The sequence below is a fragment of the Acyrthosiphon pisum genome, chromosome A1 (genome assembly GCF_005508785.2).
Source record: "Acyrthosiphon pisum isolate AL4f chromosome A1, pea_aphid_22Mar2018_4r6ur, whole genome shotgun sequence".
NCBI lineage: Eukaryota > Metazoa > Arthropoda > Insecta > Hemiptera > Aphididae > Acyrthosiphon > Acyrthosiphon pisum.
Window position 1 is genome coordinate 116137191 of NC_042494.1, and position 27524 is coordinate 116164714.

Genomic DNA, 27524 nt, shown 5'->3' on the forward strand with positions numbered 1-27524 from the left:
GTGCAAGGTACTATATTTGTTAAGATTATTTGCGCACATTTGAGTTTCAAATTTGGGAGTATAGCTCCCATATGCGATATGCAACTGACGTGCGATAATGACATTTTAGGCCCCGCAATTTTACTCTGCCCCGGGCCCCGCAAATCGTTGGGACGGCCCTGTACCTACCTACCTAATGGAAAATAAATATAATTACATTAAAATTATTTAGTTTACAAGCTGTTATGTATATTATGTATACCTACATCGTATACCTATATATAATCATATTATATTTGTATATATGCCTACTAAATGCATTTGTTTTAAAATTTAACTTAATACTTCGATATCGTTTGAATATTAGAATAAAATGAAGAGTGTAGGTACATACTATATTATAATCAGTTATATGAACATAAATTATTTCAATTTGACATTTAAACACATTTTACACTAGTTTTGTTTTTAAATTTTAAACAGATTTAAAAAACATTATTATTTATGGTATAACCTTAGAAAAATCATAGGTATAATAATATAGTAGGCGTATGAATAAAGAATATTGTTAGAATAATGTAATGTATTTAGGTCGTAGGTTTAGGTCGTATATTTAAACCTTTTGATGTACTTAGATACTTATGTACATTTTGTGATTAGAAAAAAATGTTAATTAGGATATTCAGGAAAAACATTTTTTAATTCTAACCTACCTACAATAGTTTTACCAATGAGCTCCTAAAAGTTATACAGTATATCATATATGCTTCACAAAAATAAATATTTTAACCAAGGTATTATTACAGTATATAGGAATATATAAATACCTAGTAAAAACTATAAATGGTAATTTAGGAACAGTTGGAACATTCAATATCTTTGTGCAAAACCCACATACGCACACGCATGCAATTTGAATTTTTTTTTTAAGTTTTAATTATTATACTTTTGTCATATTACAGTAGTATTACACATTTCCATAAACTTTTTGAATTGTGTACTGTAGAATTCAAATTCAAATATCTTTATGTGGCACAATAACAGTTTATTTTCTAAAATTTCTTAAATTTAAATGGCTGTAACATATATACCTAAATTTCTGGTTAAAAAGTTAGTTAATAACTACTTAAATTTATAGAAAAATATAAATCATTAATTATATGTTTCAGTGTGTGGTAATGTAATTTAATATAACTTATTAATTATAAAATTGATTAAACAGTTAAACTATATATAGTTTAGCTTTACATGTGTGGCACTATTGTGTTTTTAAACATTAATAATAGGTATGCGGTATAGACGCATATAGAATAGAATATATTATACCTATAAACATGGCTACGTATAAAATATTTTTGCATATTATATAAAATATCTTCTACACTTGTGTACTGAAATTTGCAGTTATCAATAATATTGTCTATACAAATATATACTTAATTATAATATTCTATGTACCCATTACCGAGACTATATATTATTATTGATCAAAACACTTTTTTTTTGAATTGATGTAGGTATAGGTACAAAATATAGATTATATTTGCCAGTTTATGCAATGATTTATATATAATTTATATAAAAAATTAAAGTATGGATAAATGGATTAATTTGCAATAATATTACTATATAATCTATATATGTACATATGTACCTATAGGTTCCTACCTATATACTATACCTATACGAACATAAATATAAAACAAATATATGTATATATATAGGTATACCTAATATATATATCATTTCAGTTTATTTACGCATTTATATAAATACAATTTTTCGCGCCGTACCTCTAAATTTGGTTCCTATACCTATTTGGGATTTTTATATCATACTAAAATTTAACGTGCATATATCTACGACGCTATATACGTAACTATATGACGTATATATATATATATATATATATATATGAATCACCTACGTAGTTACGAGTAAATTTCTAAATATATATATGCGCGCATGTATATAGCTAATATATATAAATAATTATGAAATGAATTTTTGACTTACTTATAGATGGTGGTATGTCGGCGGCCATGTCGTACGGCTCGGACTTGACGGGCGATATTCGCAGGGGGCCCCTGTGCAGGGCGGACGGCATCAGGGTGGCCAGCGTGGAACCGGCAGACGGGCTGCAATACTGGGACCACGCGTGTCCCGGCGCCCACGCGCTTGACGTTGTCGAACTCACGGTGGTGGATGCTCGTTCAACCATAAAACAATCGCCGCCGTCGGCAACGAACTTGGGCCGTGTGCAAACTACAAACGAATTAAAATTTTTTTTTTATCGGTGAAACAATACATCTTTATCTATATAATAGATCGTATATAATGCTGCAGATGGTCGCGTACTGCAGTATAAGAAGCAGTATGTTGTATTATACATAGATAGTATATATTTATCATATATCATATATACCTATGGTTGAGTATTCGTGTAATGATTACTGCAGCTATACACTGCTGCAGTGGTATTGACTAGGTATATTTCATAACGACGCGTATTACGAAACGGACAAATATTACAGCCAGTCAAATAGGCGAGTGGCACTATACACACGATATGTTATTATACACGCGGGTAGTATTCGCAATTCGAAAAATTCAAATTGTTCGTTGTTTTAATAGGCACAATGATTTATTTAATTTATAATTTATATTTTACGTTAACTCGGGGACGGACGCGCGTCCCGGCGGCACCGCACTACACACTGTACTGTCGGACTGACCGGTGTCGCCGGCCGCCTCCGTCTGGCCGCCGGTCGAGACCGCGCCCACCGACGCCGACTATTGGTGACGAGCGCTGTAAAATGGCCGGTCTGGCTCCGGTCTTTGGTGGTGGTGGCGGTGCCGCGTGCGTGTGCGCGCGCGCACCTCCGTCCATCCGTTCGTGTGCAGTTATCGATTCGACCGTCGCCGTCGCTGTGCGTCGGCCGTCGTACGCGGCGTCGCTGTCGTATCAGCCATCAGGTACACCACGGCGGTGGTAGTACCCATATGAAATTTCGCTATCGAGTCACGACACGCTCGTGTTACCGACAAAATATTAATATGATATACTTGATATTATATATTATAGGTACTTAACTATTCTAGAAAATTCCTCAAACTAAAATATAAATATTGCTTGATGCATGTAAAACATGCACCTATTTAGCTTTTTTATAATATATTATACTTTTTAAAAATATTCGAAATGATAAGTCTTGTATACATTGTGAGAAATTGGCCATTTTATATGAAAACATCGAACCCAGCGATATTGTAATAGTTAAGGATCTTCTTTTGTAAATATTTATAAGTTCGTTATCAGCATTTTTAAGTATAGGTCCTAACTGAGATATCTGCAGCCCAATAGATATTAAACATCATCCCTCTTGTGTATCGACCGAATCGAACCGGACCGACTGTAAGTTAAAGATCTTCATTGCTTCGTTGCAATAGTATTCATACCAAACCGACTAAACTATATCTATAAACCTATAAATTTCACATCATACCACAGAAAACTAACCAACTGCAGGCAATAACAACATATTATAATTTATAAAGTTAATCCTACTTTTAAATTTTCCCCAACTAAAATATGAGCGGCAATTTTATATCTAATAGAATATCATTAAAGTTGTCAATAAATTGTAAATACCTACTGTAATTTGTATTAATAGGCTTATTTATAATTTGTTACCATATAAATCAATTAGACTTACGAATTCAAAAATTGTATTTGTCTATTCAAAAAAATGTTTGGGGTTATGGAAAATAAATATTTCTATAGGAAATATTCAAATATTGTATATATACCGCAGTATATCAATATAAGGTATTATAATAATACAGATCATATTGTTTCACATTTCATATAAATATATATATATATATATATATATATATATTATGTATCGTATTTGTTTAATAGCACCCAATATGTTCTACAGTAGGTACATTGTAGGTAGGTATTGATATATAATATATCTATAGATATCAGCTGCATATATAGGTTACTTATACATATATCCTATATACCAACTATATAGTATTCTGTTAGATACCTATATATATATATTCGTTTGTTTGAGTATTGTATAAAATAGCTTTGTGTATAGAACAGAAAAACAAGTAAACCTACTCCTTCGAAAGTGTAATCAAAGAAAGGGATTCTACAGCAGAGAGTCCCACGAGTGACTTTTCTGTGTTATTACTTTTTTTCAGCACGGCACGCGCTATATATATATAGTGATATACCTGTACCTATAGTTATATATAGTACGTATATAACTCCATCTGGGTTTGCAGTATTTAGGGTAGTAATTTTAAAATAATAAACTACAACGTCAGAACCCGCGCAGAAAAGACGCGAGGTATAAAAATAGAAAGGTATGCGTTTTAAAAAATGCATGGTTCGCGATTCATATATGAGAATATGTGCGACTATATTATGTGAGGGAAGAAAAAACGGGTTTTCGTAAAACTTGTAGCCTGTAGGTACCTGGTACATATCTAAATACGAATACCGGAATATAGGTACATGATATGAACTCAACAACATTTTTTTTCGGATGGCCCGCGCGTGCTTGACTATATATACGAATAATATATACAATATAATATGTATAGATAGGTACGTAATATAATATACGTTTACATCGTAAATTTGCACACTGTACAGCTACCGTGTGCCTGCGTGTATAATCGCACCTATACATATAACAGTAAAACTTTACATTTGAGCTTAAAAAAAATAAACTTTTTCTAAAGAATAGCTATACAACTTTTATACGAGGCTTTAAAAGTATATAGCTATACCAAGTACCTATACATCTTTAAAGAATACTTAAACATGGTTATAAAATATATTACGAGTTCGTGAATAAATTAATTGTGATGAAAACGTATAATTCTTCGAAACTGACTTCGATGATTCCACTCATCTTGCACTGTATATATGTCCATGTCAAAAAATCAATTTATGATTATCTCTACAATGTAGGTTTAGGCACTTATATTATATACCTATATTTGTCTGTTAAAGTAATAAACTATAAGTAGTATCGAGATACGAAAAGACATATGATATAATATAATGTATTCATATATTATTATAATCCAAATTGGATTGTTATAAAAATATTGTAGATTTTTGAAAAATATAAAATAGTGTAATACTTATATGCGTATCTATACCTATAAATATAATCTATTTAGATACTGCAGTATAACTATAATTTTCTGAAGAAAGGTTCATTCATATTATACATAATAATAATATTACCTCTATGCCTTTAAATATATAATATTATAATGAGTATAATGATATATCAATAAACCTGTTGGTATAAATAAATAAAATTTACATTATATTTATTAAAAAAAATAATATGTAAATTTTGATCAATTATGTTAAAATTTGTTGTTAACATCATGCATACTATTATTTCTTATATAGTGCTTAGAAAAAAAATTAATAAAAAAATGCATGTAAATAATATAGGTACATGTATACCTCAATATGAATATAACATTATATATTATACAGACTATACAGAGACATGATAAATTACAATTGGATTAAACTTATAGATATGTGTGAACGGTAAAAACCATAGGTAGTTGAAGACCGCAATTGGAATGTAAACACTACACTATAAACCGAGATTTAAAAAAGATGTAATTCGTACAAAGAAATAAGAGGACTGCAAGAATACAGAGAATAGGGTAGAGCATTTTGGAAAACTAATCTTAGGGTTGAAAACATAACTGAGAGAAATAATATTATATATTTATTTAAGTATAACTTTGATAGAATGTATCTATATGTGCACTTATCTGTGTAATAAAGGAACCTACCTATATATTATATTATTTCATAACAAGAGTTTGACATCATATTGTGTTATCTACACAAACACTAAACAAAATAACTGAAAACGTTTATTGCGCCTATATGTTGTGTATATATAAGTATAGGTACATACTAAAGTTTTAAGACATAAGTTTTAATAGATTTTATACGTATATTATCATTTATAACAATTATGTGTATATTGTAACACTATAGTTGTTTGTAAGCGTTTCACAAAGGAACATTATTTTAAGGGTATATAATATAGTGCAGCTAAAATTATCTTATAAAGAGTTTGTCCGAAAAATGCATTATACCACTGAATAGATAGTTTAAGTATACATGTATACAAAGGTGGGCAAGTTAATGAAAATAATTAACTCAAGTTAAGTTAAGTTAAGGGACACAAGATCAATAAGTTAAAAGTTAACAGTTAACAAATTATAAATTTAACTCGATAAGTTAAAAGTTAATATAGAAAAAAATATTAACTTAACTCAATTTAAAAAATTCTTTTTTTTTTTAGTATGTAAATCACAAAAAGAGTGAAAGTGTCTTTTTAGTTTTTAATTTATAAATTCTAAAAAACAATTCTATTGAACTTTTATCACAATGTACACTGTACACCTTTTTACTTTTACTTTACTATTATTTACTAGTTGAAACTATACTCATCTCAAATTAATAATTTAATAAATTTATTTTTTTTATATCATATAGCAATTGAATAATATAAGTTATATAACATTAAAACATAAAAATTGTCCATTTGTAATTTACAATTATTAATTTTTTTTAAAACATTTATAATTGAAACTAGCATAGGTAATATATAATTTACAACTTAATAAAATAATATATGAATATACACAAAATTATGTTATCAAGAAAAAGAACAGGAATGTTTGTATTGGATTATTTTTATTTTATACTGACATAGTAATATTTACGTATAAACGAAAAACTTCAAACTGTTTTTAACTTGATGGATTTTTTTTTAAATTAACTAAGAAAAGCTAAGTTATTTCAACTTTAAATTAAACTAGTTAAGTTCATAAGTTGATTAGAAAATAAACTAACTAGTTAAGTTAAAAAGTTAATAAAAAATTAACTTTTTAACTAGTTAATGCCCACCTTTGCATGTATAGATATGGCATGTAAGGTATCATGTTAGTATAATAAATAAATTACATGTGTGTAACAGTTATTTAATCGTTCAAATCAAAAACGATTTTAAGTTTACTATAGTTGAATGAATAATCTATCAATAATATACATATACATTATATAGACATACAATTTCGTGTGAGTATAATGTAGGTATAAAGTTTGAAGAATATCGCTAATTTCATATATCACCACTATATTATACTATATAAATTAAATAACATTGAAGATAACATACAATTAGTTATAACTAATAATAAACCCTTAACCCATACATGCAGCTGTATCAGTTGGTATATATATATACAAACATATAAATATATAATATATATATAGTATATAGGTACATACCTACCTATAACAAAAATCAGTTCGCAAGTACCTTCCTAGCTCCAACCTATCTACACAATAATTGATTAAGTTATTGCGGAATTTGTTAAGTATTGTATAAACATTACAAAACATTTGCCAACTCATATTATTTTGAGTTTATTAGTAATAGGTACATTATGCGCATAGGCGTATTATGACAAAATCTGGTAAATAGGAGGTATATATTATATTATATAGCTCTCGTACCCTTTAGAGAAAAAAAAAAGAAAACATTGAAACATGCATACGATTCAAGGTTATATAATATATATTATACTATTATTATATACACGGGGTTCGACCATGATACATGGAGTTGTCCCTGGCAAGGGCATATAATATTATGGCGCCTCGTGGACGCCTGCTTAAGACTAAGACGCCGCCACCGCCACCACCGCCTGTCAAGCCGTATATAATAAAAACAAAAATTCCCTCTGATGCACACTAGGACACTAACATTTATTACATTTACTATATAGGCAATTAAAATGTACTAACAATGTATAAGTATACATTAAAAATAATATGTTTATACTATGCGTACGATTTATGACGTAGGAGCTTACCTAAGCCTATATGATAGGTATTACATTATATTATTTATTTCAATTTTTTGAATGAGATTTTACAATATGTTTTAGCCTGAAATTGCAAAGCCTATATTTAAATAAAGAATGTTTTTATTGTCACATTGTAGAATATATATTTAACGAAAACATTCAATATTGATAAAACAAAAGTTATTACGTACAGTTTATTAATTTACATTAGTCAGCTATTTCTGTAACACTCTGGACAGAGTAACGCGCGGTGACGATTTGTGTGAAAAACAATTTTTTATGTAATATCTATATTCTACAACATGCGTTGATCATAATATAATATACGTCAATAATGCACGAGGACTAAGAATTAATCTTTGGAATTAATTTGTACCTATGGTACGCCTCCCCAAAATAACAAGCCAACGCTGTATATTGTACAAAGTACACGGTCATAAATCCACCGCCATGATAATATAATATATGTATGATATTATGTATAAATAAAAATGTATAATACGATAAAAATATAAGTGCGCATAATATTATACAAATATAATAATTAATAATATAATAATTAATTGGTACTCACTATCATCGTCCGACGTACAGAAGTACGGAGGCATGGCCAAACTTGACGTTGTTCAATCTTCAATGTGGTTAAAGTCGATGATAATTTGCGTGTGAATAGATGTATATACTTTGTATTATATATTTATATATATATATATTTATTGGTGCGTGAAGTATATAATTATACTGCTGCGAATGAATTTGTATAGTAAAGTTAGATTACACACTGTTTATATATAAGAATATTGTGAGATGTATAATGTATATATTATTATTCTTTTTTACACTTGTATCGCGCAACGTACCCCACGACCGACTGAACTCGACACACCACGCTGGTCGGTTATTGCAGCTTAGGTATGTTACACGCGTGTAACATTTTCTTCTTCGTCTTATTTTATTTCTTTTGCGTCTCCTATACCTCATTCACTCTCTCCTTCTATATATGTATTTCTCTCACCACGCGTCGTTGTCCGCACGTATCGGAACACACACACACACACACACACACACACACACACACACATATATATATATAGCATGTTGTACGTGTGTCCAGACTGGCGCCAAAAATGGGTAAGAACCGTCTGCGTGAATCAGGTAAATAAAATACGCGACACGAAATTCGGTGCCTGCCCGGTCGGGGACATAAAAATCAACGACGACGTGTGACAAGATCGAGGCGCCGCCACCACCACCACCACCACTACTACCACCTTCACTGCTAACACTGGCGAGTAAGGATACTATATATATATGCTGTATTTATATTATATATATTATATATACACCTACTCCTATATAAATGTAATAATATTAATACGTGACGTGGACAATCAAAACTTCCGGCAATAAAAACACCTGGTCAACCCTTTTTTCCCTTTATTCTCGAAATATACGTAAGTCCGTTTTCATTCTGCTTCTTGTACAACTACAAGCGGCCACCGCATTCATAGTTTATACCTATATATTAATGAAGTATACCTACGAGCGGGTATAGTATATATAAACGAGTCATATTATTTGGTATATATCGAGTAAAATATAGGTACATGAGTCTTAACCCTTACGGTATGTATGTAGGTATATAATAATATAATATGTATAAAAGACTGCTCAAATGTTTATAGTTTTATACTTGTACTTTATATTGACACGTTTAGGTTGTTTTGACTGCACACGAGACCGACCGCGACTTCCAAATCACTATAAACTGCAGTTTGTGATGTTGTTATAATATTACGGGAATTTGATTTTTGTTTGTCTTCACAATTTAATTGACGACACTTTGTATAAAAGAAAAAAATCTTCAGCATAAAACTTCGAGGAAGGTTTCTGGTTGCAAATTTAATTTAGTTTCTACTTTGAGATGTTAAAGTAGTGAAAATTATTTTTATTTTTTTTTATTTACCTAATAGGAAAAACTAAAAAATAACTAAAGAAACCAGGAATATTTACGCAACACCAATTTGTGATGAAATCGATGTTGTAATTGTTGTAATTTAAAAACTAATAACGTATAAATATTTTAAATTTTCACTAAATATCTATTGTTAGTATTTTCTAGATATATTATAAATTATAATTTTCAAAATATTTTGGCTCTTTTTGAGCTATGCCTATTGTAGTATCTAAATATGTGACATTTTTTTCTTTTATAGTTTCTATAAATGTTGATAAAAGTTATTGTGCTCAGACAAAAAGCTTAAAATTGAATTCATGGTTCATCATAGTCCTTAGACTATAATAGACATTCTAGTAATTTTTACTAAAATTAAAAAAAAAAATTGAGTGTAAATCTACATTAACTTCTTACGAATGATTGAATAGCTTAAATTACGGAAACATTGAACACTTGCTATAACAATAATATATTGGACCTCAAATAATTTTTGTAATTTTGTTGTAATTCATAAAATATTAATTGTAGAAACTTGAAAATCTCCAGCATCATGACTTAAATTATTTAAACTATTTTCAAATTTAGGGAAATGTACAATCATTAAGATTAATTTTAGCTATTTATAATAGTGAGTACATTTTAGTATCTTACCTAATATAACTCTGTAAAATAAAAAAAGATCTTTTTTACATTGCTATGGATAATAAATAACAACTATATAATAATACAAATTATCTATAGAGGAGTTATAGTTGTTAATATTATTATTTATGATTGAGTAATTTATCACCCCTTCCTATGGTTTATCCATCAAAACTTGTTGGTATTTATAATCTTATTTATTTATTTTATCTTACTTAAGGCATAAGCGTATACTTCAAAGTTCAAACAATAAAACTAAAAACTGTAAATACAAAATAGCAGACGGGAAATAAAGACCAGCCGTTGAATACTTGCGTCTCGCTTATCTCCCTTTAACACAATGTATATTATAGTATAGTGGTAAGTAGTATGTTGTGATATTAAATTTTAAAGTAATGATAAATCTGCACCGCATTCAAAAAACTATTAAGAGCAGAGAATAACCAGATATCAGTAAATAAATCGCAATATTGCTAACATTTCTTTACTGATTACTACATGCGAGCATAATATTATCATATTATATTATTCCTGAACTGATGTCTGCAACTATCATGTGAACACATTTAAACCAGTAGACACGTGGCGAATACTGACTATAATCAGAATTTAACATATACTATGATATATAGTTAAATCCTACAGCTACCTACTTTTAGTAAATAACATTTATCATAAACCTGAAATAATAATATAATATTAATAGTTGATTATTAATATCAATAATAATGAACAATTAATGACATATTTGCTTCTCGGGGTCTAGATCATAAAATATATTTCATTAAATCAAAAAATATATATTACCTGTTGGTTAATATTGTGTAATATAAGTACATATACTTACACAATGCACATAGTATATAAGACGTGCGTATATGTAATACAGGTTGATTAACCAAGCATGTTCGCCTCTATTTTTGCTTCAATAATGAATCTATTCAAATTCTGTTTTTCAAATTTTTCAAATTTTTTACATATCCTTGTAAGGACCATAATATTTTAAAATACTTAGATGTTTTTATAACATATAAGTGGAAGTGTCTTGCAGTAGGCGCGTTGTTGTGGCAGTGTGGCGATGCCGATTCAATTTTTTCTTAAAAGAATCGTCCCTTATTTTCTTGTAAATTATTATGGAGTTGACTGCGGGTTTGTAGGTATCTATCTATATTGAAATTTAAACGGATAATTTTTGAGTTAGGTATTTAAATTTGAGTTTATACTAATTAGTAATTAGTAATTATAATAGAAAATATAGTCCATGCGATAATATAGGTTCGAAAAAATCGAATAAATGATGATTTAAAATTTAAAATTCTGGTAATTATAATTAGGTATACCTACTAGAGTTAATTTTATTTGCCTAATATATATTAATAATTTATAATTTGTAACAATTATCGAAGTTTATAATCATCATTACATTGAAGATTATATATTTTTTTAAATGTTTGTAAAACTATTTAAATGATTGTTACCTCAGTGGCTCAGTATGTGTTTACTTTTTAATAACTACTCATCTACATTTTGATTTAGATAACATAGTACCTACATCAAAATATTTATATATGATCTTAATGATTGGTATACTTAAAAATTTCAAAAATGACTATTTGAATAAACTCAGTTAAAGGGATAAATTGTTGAAGATAGGGGATGGGTATGCTTAGTGAATCATCTTGTATCCAAGCATAAATAATAATTAAATAATAATAATTAAAATTAAAATTATAGAAAATACTATAAACTTTATAATTTTATATTAAAGTGTGATTGCACAATAATTTGTAATATATATGCAATTTCATGTCTTCAGAGTATACATACAATAATATTTATCATCACTCATAATATTTTAAAAAAATGTTGCGTTAGTGCTTAAAATTTTATAAACAAAATGCACATATCTGTTGTTTTTTATTAAAAAGTTTTTTAAAAACTAATTATTTTATGATACATTTCGTAGAGAATATAGGTAATGCGAGTTAAATAACAATATTATTATAATTTTAAGCTCTTATACACGAATGTTATTATATCTGCAGATAATATAATATAAAAATAGGTGTATAAATTAATGTATACCTATAATGTAGTAGTATTTGGTATTCTCTCTGCTGTGACTATACACAGATCACATATTACATATTATAATGAATGTATATAACGTAATACTATGATCTTAGGTATATATAAGTGTATAATAATAGGTACTATAGGTTTTATTATACTCAGGAAACTATATTTATACACACAATAGTACAATACATAATATTAACTTATATTCGACGTCTAAACGTGCACTTTTTCCAGCATTGCGCAGCAGCTCTCTACTCGCCCCTTCACCATCATTTTGACGGATTCTTTACACGGCAGTGGCTTGTATATAGTGAACCTATTTTACAATAATACAACATATTATAATGATAATAATAATAATACACAACAAAGCTATATATTATGTACCATCGAGTGTATATAAGCTTATATATATATAGACGCGTTTTCCATTGGCCGGCATCATCACACACGGACCGTAAATCGTGATTTTTATTTTTTACTCGCCTAAGAAAAAATGGCGGCCGTGGCGTAATGGATTTCTGTATATACCTACATGCACTCTGTGATTATAACGCCGCCACATTGCAGCACGCATTTGTCTAAAAACCGCTCAACGACTGGTACGAACGCACGGACGTATTTTTTTTCGTGTGCTGATCCAGGAGTAGGGGGGGCAGGAGGCCTCGTTTATGCAAATGTCGCACCACACTGCATTATAGTGCCTTATTATAATATATATATATATTATTATTATAATAATATGGTACAATCGCGTTTTTCTATACTCATGGCAGTCATAGGTACGGTTTTATACCTATGGATACGCATTAGTAGTATATATATATTTTATGTGTATCCATATTCCATATATATATATATCAATATGTAATTTACAGGGAATAAATAGACAGCACTGTGGTGAATGTCCGATTTCTTAATTTTCCCGTAATATATTAAACATTATACATATTATAGGTATCAGCTATAATAACCTATAGGTGTAATACCTATATGCATATGGTATTATAGTGTACTAGAAAACCTCGTCTCTATCTTCTCTATATTCACGAGAAAACTAAACAACATTATATTATTATAATAATACATAGGTAATAGGTATGTACATAGATATGTAGTTGTACGAATATATCTATAGGTTTAAACATAAATACCTATATATTGTTATTATAAACTATGGATACAATAAGACGAACAACGTCGCGAATAGTTTGTTTTCACGGTAGCCGATCATTCTGTGGATAACAACGCATAAATACTACGTGTTTCGCGCGGTATAGGCACTTATCTATATATATATAAACCTACTCGCATATATACATATCCAATATACATATTCACTTATAAGTAGGTGTGTACAGCCTATTCGGGCAGACGTAAATATGTGCACTATCCGCGGGGGCGGCGCCTTTGACGCGGGACAACTTAACCGGAAACGTGTCAATACACGTCAACGCGATTTGGTGCAGCAGCGGTATATCAGCGGAGCAGTTGTATAGAGTTATATCTTTCCATCGCTTTCGCGTGCTCTCTCTCTCTCTCTCTCAGTCTCAATATCTATATATACCTGTTTATAAGTAATATATATATGTATATATAACTGCAAAGGCGAGCAGCAGCGCGCGAGCGACGGATAGAGATAACAAATAACAATATTTATATATAGGTATAATATATATAGCATCTAAAGCGCCGTCGTCGTGGTGTCGGTTACGTGCGACAACGAGAACCGCAACGCCGTGGCTGCCGCCATCGAGTATATTATTATAATAATATAATGCGCGCGGGTATTGAACAAAAAAGAAAAGGGAAAAAGATAGCATCTCTCCCAGCTTTGGTCTCCGTCTACGCTAGCGCGTATATATTATTATATACCGTGACATCTATACCGTATATACAATGATAATAATATGCAGGTCACCACCACTATATCATATATATAATAATATATATTATTTATAACACATTATTATACATAATATGATACCTCAACATAATAGGTATTATAACATACCATTCTAGGTACAAGGTAGCTATTATAATATGTTCTTCTTCTGTCTTCATGCGATACGCGGTACGATACTGCTATAATAATACAACCCAACCCATCGTATAAGCAGTAAGCACGCGGTGAACATTTTTCGGCCAACACAAAACAATGCGATTATATACATAAGCCTATAATAATTATAATAATATACATGGTTTAGGTACCTACTTGACTGTTGTCTTCTTTCCGAATACTTCAACTACACGTCTACACACTACGAATTTGAACGGTGCAGATATATTATTATTATATAGGTACATAAAATTAATATACCTATAGATAATAAAATAAATTATATTATATAGGTATCATAATATACACATTTCACACACTAGTACCTATATTGATCATATTATTGGCATAACGCTGGATAATATCTTAGAAAACCGGTTCAAAGTGTAAAATACGCACGTGTATATACCAGATACCTACCAGGTACTACCAGGTACTGTATGTGCTTAAATAATCTGTCAAATATTATAGGAGATATTGCTATTTTTATTTTACCTATAGGTGGGTAAATATAGTTTTCCCATTGTTTCTTATCATGATGATTGTCATGCACGAGCAATTAATTGCGGTGTAGGATACCTATGTCTGAAGTATACAATGTATACAATGTATGTCATATTATATTATACATTATGTAATTTTTTTTTTTAATTTTAATTTTTTCAGTCTTAATCTATTAAAATTAGTGTTACAACAAATAACGAGAAAATATAAATCGTTTAACATTACGGAACAAAATATAACTACTTATGAATTACAATATATATAGCTCCAATAAATCAATAAGTATAAAATTCAGTTATAGGTAGGTATATAATACAACCCATAAATAATAAAAACTATGATAAATGAAAATATACATTACATACAATAAAATTTCTTTTTTTCCTTTATAGCCTATAGGTAACTACTAATTTAAATTATTTTATAATGATTTCGTTATGCTACACAAGAAAACAAGTTGAAATAACGTTTTTTCATGAAATTTAATTTAAAGTCCGAGAAGTACCTACTTCTATATGCTAATTATAATACCTATTATTATTGGCTTATAATTAAATATATTTATATTCATAGTTGTGACTTGTAAACGTGCATAAGAAAAATATGAATAAATAGGTATAGGTACAATAGACATTATTTAAAAAAAATTCACAATTATTATAAACTAATATAATATAAATGAATATACCTAGCTATATCGATCGATACAATTATTGTGTAACATGGCCGGTGGAACGAACAGTTAAATTTAAGATATCCCGGGGGAATCGTAGGATCCTATAGATATAAGTACTGTAGCGAGGGATAGATATATAGATATCAGAATCATAAATATATTTAAATAACTAGTATTTAATTTAAATTATTATTACGTTTTATTATTTACTAAACACTTACAAATAATAATACTCACAAATATGTAAACTATATTCTATTACCTATACTATATTACTATGTGACTGTATCATCGTCCTACGGAGTCCAGTAGTAGTTAGTATTTAGGTCTAAGATGCACAGTGAACTAACTTACTTATACATGGCCATAGGCGTTACAATTATGTGTGTGTTAATATTATTGTGTCGGTCAACAATTGATCGTACATAAGTATAGTTCGTATTGACGTATTATATAGGTACATAGGTGTCATGTGACATATTTATATTTTTAATTGTTATAATAATTATTGTATTCATTAATATGATAATATCGTCAAGATCACACACATAAAGTGACCATGTACTTATTCAAAAGTTATCATATTAAGTGTCTATATATAATAATATTATATATCATCAAAGTACAATATAACAAAAAAAACGTGAATTGTTATTACGACGAAGTATGATGTATACATAAATATGGATGATATAAGAATACAATATAATATATATTATGTAGGCACTCACAGTGTATGATTATAATAATAGGTATATATTTTGATAGTATATGCGGCTGCGGGGATTTGGTTCGGTTTTTTAAATACGAATTAATACAATAGGCAGCCAACAAAAGAAACGCGGGGCGAACGTGCAGCAAAAGAGCGGTCGTATAACAGCAGAGTTCCAATATAATATACATATTACATATATTATTATGTATAAAAATACAATCGCGAGATGTACACTATAGTAATATGTCTATATATAATATATAATGTATGTCATATTATATGACACGCGTAAAACGGGTGAGCGCTAAGCGTGTATAATGCGTGTAAAAACCGGTGTGGTGGACTGTTGGTACGGAGTACAGCGGATGGGGCTGAGGGGGTTTGGAAAATGCAAAAAAAATTGAAAATTCAATGTGTCCTTTATGTTTGATAAGTAAACATTTACTGTAGCGGCAATGCGGCACACAATAAGTAATACGGACAGACCGCAGCGCCATTTAAACCGCAATATTGTACGATAATATAATAGCACGCACATCTAATAGTTTATACTATATATACATATGAGTTTTAGGTAGGTACGTATTATATTATGTGCTTATGTATGTATGTTCGTATAATATAATAATGTAATGTTATAATAACTTGGAGCAGATGACAAAATGCCGCCGGTTCACGGGCCGTCGGTTCGTCTCGCGCGTAATCCTCGTTGACGGTAGAGCTGCTGCAGTAACCCCAAGCCGCGGTCCCATAATATATGTGTGATGCACACACATATACTCGCTTATTATATAATATAGCTAGATACCTGCTACCATAGGCGTAATCTGATGTAAATTCTTGGATGGGGGAGGGGGCTGTAGTAAAACTATAAATCTATAAGGTAAAATGTCGCTATTCCCCACTTAGTTAAATATCTGAGGGGGAAGTTGCCCCCCCCCCAGAATACGCCTATGCCTACTACCTATCGTCAGTACTCGTCTATAATATTTATATATTTACCTACTTCACTATATTATACAAATATACTGATATAATAGATAGTGAACGCGTATAAGGTGCTTTATTTGTATATTAATTTATATACTGTTGTCTGAAGAGTGTTTATTATATATATATATATATATATATATATACCTACATAAATATAAGATTTAATATACACGTTCACAGTGTAGACGAAATTGGCTTAAATATTATATGTATATAAATTTTGTACTATATTGTAGTTAGTGTGCGAAAATTTACATAAACTTTACTATTCGTATAGATGCGTATTATAACCTGTGTTGGCCTTAACTGTTACCCTACCTTTACGACCCTGTCCAGCATAAACCACTAAAACCACAAAAACAAGTGGTGCATTTCTTAGGGCCAGATGTGATAATATATTCGGATAGATGCTAGTCAAGATTTATTTTCGATGACATTTCGTTGTACTGCTATACATACCGCACTAATTGCAGACGGCGCAACGAAAACCATTTGATTGACAACAATCGTCAATCGGACACGGCTATACAGACAGTAAAAAAAACAAATGGCTGGTCGTAAACTGGTCTCAGCAAATATAGCTTTTAAGCCGGATTCACATCTATACGTCGTGTGTCGTATAGTGTTGATCAAATCGTATTGTGATTGGACCATAGGCGCAACTAGGGTTAAAATTCTGTGGGGGCTAAAACCCACCTAACAAAACTATTTGTTAATAAATAACCCATAGAGGACTTGTATCTAAATTAATAAGGAATATTTTTTGGGGGGCTAAATCGTAGTCAGAGTGGGTCATAGCCTCCTAGAACCCCCCCTCGTTGAGCCACTGGATTGGGTATAACTTTTTTGGCATTACGTAATAACCGAGTTGCAACCAAATATACCAACAATAATTGACTAAAGGCTACACTGCTACAGCTAAACTTTTAAACCAATATAGTTAGAGGTTATTAGTTGTAACCTACATAATAACCACGAACTCACACGACACAACACTACGTGAATCCGGCTTTGTACAATGGTTTTATGGATGACGGGCGTCTTGGCCGTTATTGCCACGGCTGCCGGCGTGTGATGGAACGCAGGTTTACATAGAATATCGCTGGAATTCATGGACGGACGCGTTCGGAAAGTTGTCGCAAAAATATGTTTGGATAAAATCCGATAAAGTTCTAATTTTACGTTTAGATTTATTATTTACGGACTACGATACTCTGTAAGACGAGTGGGTAACCGCGATATTTTCCGTCGGCCAATTTAACTGTAATGCGTCAGTTTATTAGGTACTGAATTATTTGGTTGTAACTTGTAGGTGCTGTTGATACAAACGTTGTATGCACAATGCACTTGCCAGTATTTTGAAAAACATCAAAGGATAGGTTAATAGGTATAATTTACGCACAAGTGTGCCCGTTTCATAGAATAATTACATAAATATTATATGATTAATTAATAATTAATAAAAAAATACATAAATAATTGTATTTATTAAATTATACTATACGCGTAGATACCTACCTAAAACATATAGATACTTGATGAATGATGACCTACACACTACCAACTAGCAGCCAGCTATGCCAATATTATAGATACGTACACTTAAAATATATTAGGTATATTTCTTAATAATTAATTTTACAAAATATGAAATATGATTAAGGATTATAACACGTAACGTCGAATTATAAATGTCCAATATGGTGAGTACGCACAACTGCGCAAGCTGCAATAAGATATTATTTACTGGCGGTGGTTTGAAATATTATAATCGTAGTTGTGCTCAATTTTTGGTCTTATGGGTCTCCAAAACTTTACATCCTTAATAACAACTAAAAATATTATTTTTTTATTAAAGCTATTATAACATGCTTATAGTATATGCATAGCTTATAATATAATATTATGCGTGTGTGTATATTACTTTACTATAAGTGACAACAAGTATAGTCATGTACAATATGCAAAGATCCGTCGACATACCTACTCACATAATATACATATACATATATATAAAAACTATAAGTATATACTATATACAACCGCCTGCTGCACCGCAACTCACAGGGTTTATAAATTATAATGTTACGCGAATACCATGGAGACTTGTAAAATATCATTATTAAACCTCTTACCGTGTGCGTCTAATTAGTATGCAGCTGTATAGGTAGGTATAATATATGTATATCGTTTATTTTAAATGTGCGTGTGCGTATGTATTGTATTATAAATATAGTAGTCCATAACCTAAATAAATATATAATATGTATACACTATACTCACTTATACTCACTGCTACGCCCTCGGCAAATATACTGCACCAGTCATATTATTGCAGCTATACAAAAAAAAAATTTGTTTTACATTTTATTTATTATTTTATAGATAACGCGATATAATTTTGTACATAAGTATCATACAATTACTTATACAGGTATTATGTACATATTTATATTTTGTATACGGCCTCATACCCTTGCGCAACTTACTATTAAGTAGAAATATTTCTTATCATTCATAATCATAATATAATAATCTATTATCTACAAATGGCAATGTACTGATTGATATCTGACAAGTTTGGTTCACAAATATATTTTTTCATTTTTCATGTACGCACCTTTTGACTACCTACTGGCATATATATGTCCTGTATAAAAAAAACTCAAAGCAACAAAAAAAAAAAAAAAACAATATCATGATGAGTGGTTTATAAATATATAATGTTGACGCACCTATAATAATATGTCCTATAATGAAAAAAACCTATATAATATAAAATATTATGACCTTGTTTTCTATATTTCGTTATTTCCCCCTACTTTTTTACATTATTTAATGAATACAAACACTTAAGAAAATTAAAATTAAAACTTTTGTTTTTTATATTTATGAAGTAAATCTGAGGAAAATTTGATATGTAAGACGTAAGTACTAACAGATAATTACAGTTTACTAAAACTATTCAAGTCAAAGTTATTATCCAGAGAATCGAATATAACTTTATACACAAGTTACCTGAGACCATATGGTTGTGAAACGTGGGCTACTACAAAAGACGATTACTCCAAATTAGGTACAACAGAAAGAAAAATACTCCGTAAAATATTTGGCCCAGTTTATAATATGGAACCGGAATACTAACGAAGGAAGACACAATGAGGACCTACAAAATATTTGTGGAAGGCCAAATATCCTATCGTATTGTAGAAGCAAAAGGATAGAATGGGCTGGGAACTGGGCATGTATGGAGAGTGGAAAGAAAAACTATTAAGCTTGTCCTAAAAGGAAGAAGTGTAAGGAAAATACCTACATATAGGAAGGCCACGAACAAGATGGAAGGCTGTTGTAAAAAGAGATATAACAATGATACATGAAAGTCGAAAGTATACAATTAGGAGACGTGATTTACAGAGACCGATGGAGTGAATTAATAATGGCAATGGTGGACCTATACAAGGCCCGCTAAGTTGTCGAGAAGTTATACTGTCTATAGTTATTAAATAATGTGTGGTATATTATTTCATATTTGTACCTATATAAATATATACATAATACTGTATAAATGAACGTATACATTGTAATGGGTTATGGGTATAAGTCATAAAATAAGTATAGGTACCTACTCTTATATTTAATTATCTAAACTAAGCATACGAAAATAAGAAAATCTATATTACCTACTATAATTGCTATACGTAGTGTATATTATTTTATATTATAAATATTTTATGTCGAACGGCATCGACTTCTGAGTGTAAAGTAAAATGTATAGATGCCTATTATATAATATATATTATATTGTTATGAGTGTCACCTCCACAAGGAGTCGACGACGTCTCATCGGTAGGTACTCGAACGTATATAAATAATATGAACACACATGCGTAGGTGCATAATAAGTACGCGAATTGTTAATATATATATGAGTATTTATGTAATACGTATAATAATATGGTGTGCTGGCGGTGCGGGATCGGAGCTAAAAGAGACAGTCTATATATGTACATATAATATATAGTATTATACTTATATACACGTCATAGTGCGAGGTGGAGGACGTGTGTTTTTGTCACGATGCTCAAACACACACACACACACACACACACACACACACACACACACACACACACACACACACACACACACACACACACACACACACACACAATAGTCGACGACGCGACGTATACTATGTATGTTGACGAGTATTGTCAGTCGCATGGTGACGAACCACGACTGCGGCAAAAATGAGAGAGACACGCAGACGACGCGGTACACAAGCATAATAATATATGGCAGCGCTGTGATGCCGCGCGACTGGCGTCAAAGGCACCGCCGACGACAAGTGGCCACTCGAAAACCCCGCGCGAACGATCGGCGGCGGATGACAGGGAGGAGGGCTGTATGCACACGCACACACATAGTGTACGTCGCGCGCGCGTCGTCGTCCCTCTATGTCGGACATCGAGTGTTCGATCAACAAAACGCGGCGGCGTCGTCGCGTACACGCCCGCGTGACGACTAAATATTAAAAATAATAATATTATTATACGTATATATACCTACACCGTGTCACCGTGTATACCGTATATACACTGTTATGTACATAGTACGAGTACGTCGGCGTGACATTTTTTTTTGAAAAGAACCCGTCGATAATTCTATAAATGTAGGTAGGTACCTATATATTATATTGTATAGGTATTGGTATTGGTACCTAGTATATTCAGTTGACGTTGGAAAAGAAGAAAACAATTTTAATTTTCTTAGGGATTTTGTTACGGATAGCTCTGCATAGTCTAGAATAATATACGTGAATACATTGATTATTAGGTAGTATAATACCCATAGTACCTACTCGTATATTTTAAATATTATTTTTTCACTATTTTTCGAGAAAAGATCAATCAACAATATTGAACACAAGGTGTAAAATGGAAAATTTTTTTATGTTTCCTGACTCAAGTTGAAGTACCGTCTATCCTAACAATTATGTATGTAAGGTACTACGCAGTACGCACACCGACAATAGAAGTTAATATTTTTGTTGCTCTTGTATACATAATATAAATGTCCTACTCATACCGGCGTCGACGCAACGTCGTGTCGTAACACACAATTGTACGAGTATAATCAGTGCCGCGTTGAGGGATGTGGAGGTAGGAGGGGCTAAGTCCCACTATAGAGAATCTGTAGCCTATCCCAGATTTAAAAAAAAAATTCAATAATATTTTTGTGTATCCATAATAACACATTATGAACGATTATTTTCTGCAATCCGTAGAATTAAAACTTGGGTACGTACATGTTACAATATAAAGGTGGAGCTCACTTACTCAAATCTGGTAATTTTAAGACGACTTAGCACCCACATGTGTTGTCTTCGTCTTACACACGGACGACATAACAAATTTTCGTTATCCAGTTTCAATAGTGTGCTGTTAGTTTTGATATTAGAGTAAATTAACCTATCATCAAACTTTTAGGTAACAATGTTATCTGTGTTCTTTCGTTGGTTTTTTACGATATTTTAATTTTCAAGTAAATTACGAGCATTTTCAAATATTAATGTTATACATACTCATAACTCACTCAAGTATTAAAATATCGTAAAAAACCAAAGAGTGAACACAGATAATATTGTTACTTTAAAGTTGAATAATATATGACAATTCACTCTAATAACAAAACTGGCAGCACCCTAGAATTGAAACTAGCTAATGAAAATGTTCCATGTTTTACGTGTGTAAGACAGAGACAACACATTCGGGAACAACATCTTCTTGAGTATAGAAAAATATACTACAAATAATATTAATTCAGAAAAAACTTACAAAAATTGAAAGAAAATAAAGCTCTAGAACTATAATTTGTCAATTATTTATATTTTGTTGTTAAATATTATAATACTAAATTATTACTACGTAATATTAATATGAAACTAATGTAAAAACTTTATAATTGCCTATTATTAATTTGTAGTTTTGTGAATATTGTGACCTTAGCAAGCGGCAAATTATGTGTTACCCTACAATCATAAAAATATATTATTAGGCCTAATAAATTCTATTGTAACTAATATGAACTCTCTACCATCATCAAAATAAGTTATGAAGGTATAAAATATATAAGAGATATTGTTGTACTATACCTACCTATTTATATATTTTTATTTATAATATGTGAAATTTATCTTGGATTTAATGATAATAAAAAAAATATCATTGTAAAATACAATGCTCCCCTGCGTTTTTGAAGATAAACGCTTTTGCCCCAATCCTCCAAAGCCTCTTTTTGAGTTTCAAAAGCGCTTTTTGTCTTAGTTAAAATAAATATTTGTCAACAAATATGTTAAATAAATATAATAACAATAAAATTAAATATAATTATAATAAGTCTTCATATCCATCATTGCATATAATTAAATAATTGTTTTGTTAATTACCTCACAAACAAATGATTGTATGAGAACTTTTCTGTACAAAACATTTATTATTTCTTTTTTCCCATGTCATTATCTTATATAATCTTAGTCGATAAATTGACTTACCAAACAAAAAAAAAAAGATTAACAAACAGTTTAATTCCAAGTATTTATCAGATTTGAGTTTTATAGTTGGGGTAAACGATATGGACGTTTATCGAAGTAGCCAAAAATCAGGTCAGGTGAACCGCACCTTATGTGTATAAGGTAAGTATATATCCACTATCCAGTCTACACTCATGAATGCCTGAATGGAAAGATGTTTAACCTGATATCGGTTTGGAGCCATATGATATGTACCTACATCCGTTTTAAACCGATTCATTGACTTTTATCGGACCCACAAATCAATGTATACACCCGAACGTCGTCGCTGTTGTGTCATTTGGGTAATTGCACCAAACAACAGAAAATACAATTTTTTTTTTATTTTATTGCCCATATTTATCGTCTTTTTTATGTGCGACATTTTATTATTGTATTATTGCCGGTGTGCGTATATATAATAATATAATACAAAAGGTGGTCATAGTAAATAACGTACAAAAGTCGAATTTTCCGAGCTGTTTGATACGAAATGTTGTTTTTGGTTTTTGGGGGTATAAAAAAGAAAAGAAATAATTTCCAATATTAAATTTCCAGTCGATTGGGCAGGGACAGCGGCACAGCGGCACAGCGAGGAAGAGGTCGCACGTGGATCGTTAGTGTTCAAGTGTCGAATTCCCAATATATATAAATATATAATATATATGTGTGTGTGTGTACATGCTATATACACCCTCTGAATCGGCAGCTGCAACCACACTCGGACACATATCATCATAATATAGGATTGTGTGATTACAAAAATTATGCAATTCTTTTTTTTTCATTTATGTATTATTGCCGAGTCAGTTAGTTTGTCAATCGGCGTAAACTAAATAATTGTTTTTTTATGCATTCATATCTGTTATTCGTTATACACGATTCACAAACATCTGTTGAAAATAAACAATAATAGCTGAAAAGAGGATTCTTGCAATATACACGTTTTTAATACAAATGATCCATACCTGCTATCAAATAAATTTATTTAAAAACCAACAAATATAATCAGCCATCAGGACATATGTTATGTTTAGTGCGAGTTGCGAATAATGTATTAAACTAAACTGTACTCGTCGTGACTTATTTTCAATTTCATAATAAACAATGTTAAACGAATGCGCCGTTGTACCTATATAATGATTTAAATTAAACAGTAGACCTATATATCTTAGTACCTATACATATACGCACTACGCAGGTACTGCACATTATTTAATTATACGTTTATACTTTATAGAGTTTATATTGTTTATATTGTGTTTTTAGTGAGGGCATAAATATACAATTTTAGAAAAACATTTTAGCAAAATTATTATGGAAATCAATTGATTAAAAACATAAGAATGAATCAATATATAGATACATAATGTATACCTACCCTATCTAAAATATTAAATTAATTTTGAAACTTCACATTAAATTAATGATATCAAACCACTTAATAAATAATGAAAGTAATTAAGTTATATTCGGATAATATTAGTATAATATATATTATTATGTATTATATATGCGTACATACCGCGCATATACCTAATATAATACAAACATGTTCAGGGTGGCTCATCTACTTGAAGAATACATTTAAAAAAAAAAGAGACATTATAGCAAAAATGAGATTTTCGGCGGGTTATTTTGAGAGGTCACATCTGGGGAGCGGATTCACCCAATTCATTAGCAATATTAGACTTTCGGTCAGCACTTGGCACTCGATAAATTTGTTTGGCATTTAGAAATTCAGAATTTAGTCAGCAATTTTAAAGACTACACCCCAAGGAGCGGCCATGCATTTATTTTAAAATCGTCCATCTACATGCGTATAGAGGCATTTTAATGATTAGGAGATGGAAAGTTATGACCTTATGAATATCTGCATTCTGCATATTATGTAAAAATTAAACTTATTCAATAATAAAGTATAAACAAGTGTAGATCTACAATTACCATCCGTATGGTATATAACAGAGGTGGCCAGCGATAAGTGACTTGCTCAAGCAGCACAATTTAATAACAAATAATATGACGAGTAAGAAAATAAATCATACCTTTTATTGTACATAAATAAATTTAATACTAAGAATGTTAAGACGTGAGCCGCGATTTTCAGGCCCAGCCATAGTATATAATATAGGTATCATTAGGATTTTAAAAGATTACGTGATAGTTATGAAAAAACAAAACTTACCATTAATTACTCTCTTTTTACAAAAAAAAAAATATAGATATAAAAAGTTTGTTCATATTTAATTTCTCAAAGAGGGCCAATAAATAGTAATATTAGTAAATTACATTAATATATAATTTAGTCTAATCCTTTATACAAGCAGTATATTATGTATACATTTGTGATTATCGAGACTGATATTTTGGGATTATCCTGTATGTAATTGGATCGACTGACGGTTGGGTAATTTGTTTATAGCTGTGGTATAACAGGAGATTGTCCTGGCGAAGAGTGCCTAGAGGAATATTCAACGCCCACCCTTACCATCCCTTCACTAATAATCCACTTATTGCTTAAACCCTTTCAGCATTCCACTTCAACCCGACAAGAATCTACCAGTCGGCGGTATACGTTTCTGAGATTATATAAATATATAATGCTAGTCATAATTACAGTATTTTTAAAAATACTATTTAGAGATACAACAGAGTACAAATAATGAGATAAATACACGATATAAATGTGGGGACTATGTAGTAGGTATATTTATAAATTATTGAAAATATAATATTATATATCCGTATCAATCATCTATATAAATATTATTTTAGATTCTGAGTGGAACGATGAATGTATTGATTTTACCATGATGTGTGTTTTTTTTTTAATTTTTAATTTTTAAATTTTTTTTTTGTCTGTCATCACCTTTTAGGACAGTAAAAGTGCTTGGATTTTCTTCAACAGTACCTTTTCTGATAGGAAAGTGAATCTAGTTGGTACTTTGATGGCGTCAAAAGTAAAATTTTTCCAATAGTTTTCAAAAGCGCCGTGAAAAACAAAAGAAAAATTAAGGAAAGACGGGAATTTTTACGCAAAATATGTTTTCGAGAAAATTGATTTTGGTTTTTGGTGTAACTTTAAAACGAATGACTGTAGATACATGAAATTTTCACTGGTTGTTTATTTTTCCATTTTCTATACATGATAAAATTTTCAAAATATTTTGATTTGTTTAAAATTGTTTAGGGACATTTTCAGTTTCCTATTTAATTAGTTTTTTTTTCTATGAATGTCAATAAAATTTTATTTGTTGAGTAAAAATACTTGAAAAATTAATACAAGGCTCCTACTATATTATTACAATGAGATTTGAAAAATATTAAAAATCCTTAGTCACAGTTTTTTTTTATTAGCATTTAAAGTTCAAAAATTGACAAAATATGTAAAAATCA

General features: G+C 30.2%; 1 protein-coding gene across 3 annotated transcripts in view; it reads right to left on the reverse strand.

Annotated features, from left to right (window-relative positions):
* LOC100160905 (insulin gene enhancer protein isl-1) overlaps positions 1 to 8795 on the reverse strand; it is a 53341-nt gene extending 44546 nt beyond the window's left edge. The window contains exons 1-2 of one of the 3 annotated variants that reach the window (XM_016803128.1): positions 8501 to 8795; positions 1996 to 2244 (exon numbers count right to left, since the gene is read on the reverse strand). In XM_016803128.1, coding sequence (XP_016658617.1) covers positions 1996 to 2244; positions 8501 to 8534 — 283 coding nt within the window. In that variant the 5' untranslated portion in view covers positions 8535 to 8795. Of the gene's footprint in view, positions 1 to 1995; positions 2245 to 2404; positions 2722 to 8500 lie in introns of those variants that run through there. The other 2 variants (XM_016803127.2, XM_016803129.1) reach the window with 2 other exon arrangements.
* Positions 8796 to 27524: the final 18729 nt, after the last annotated feature.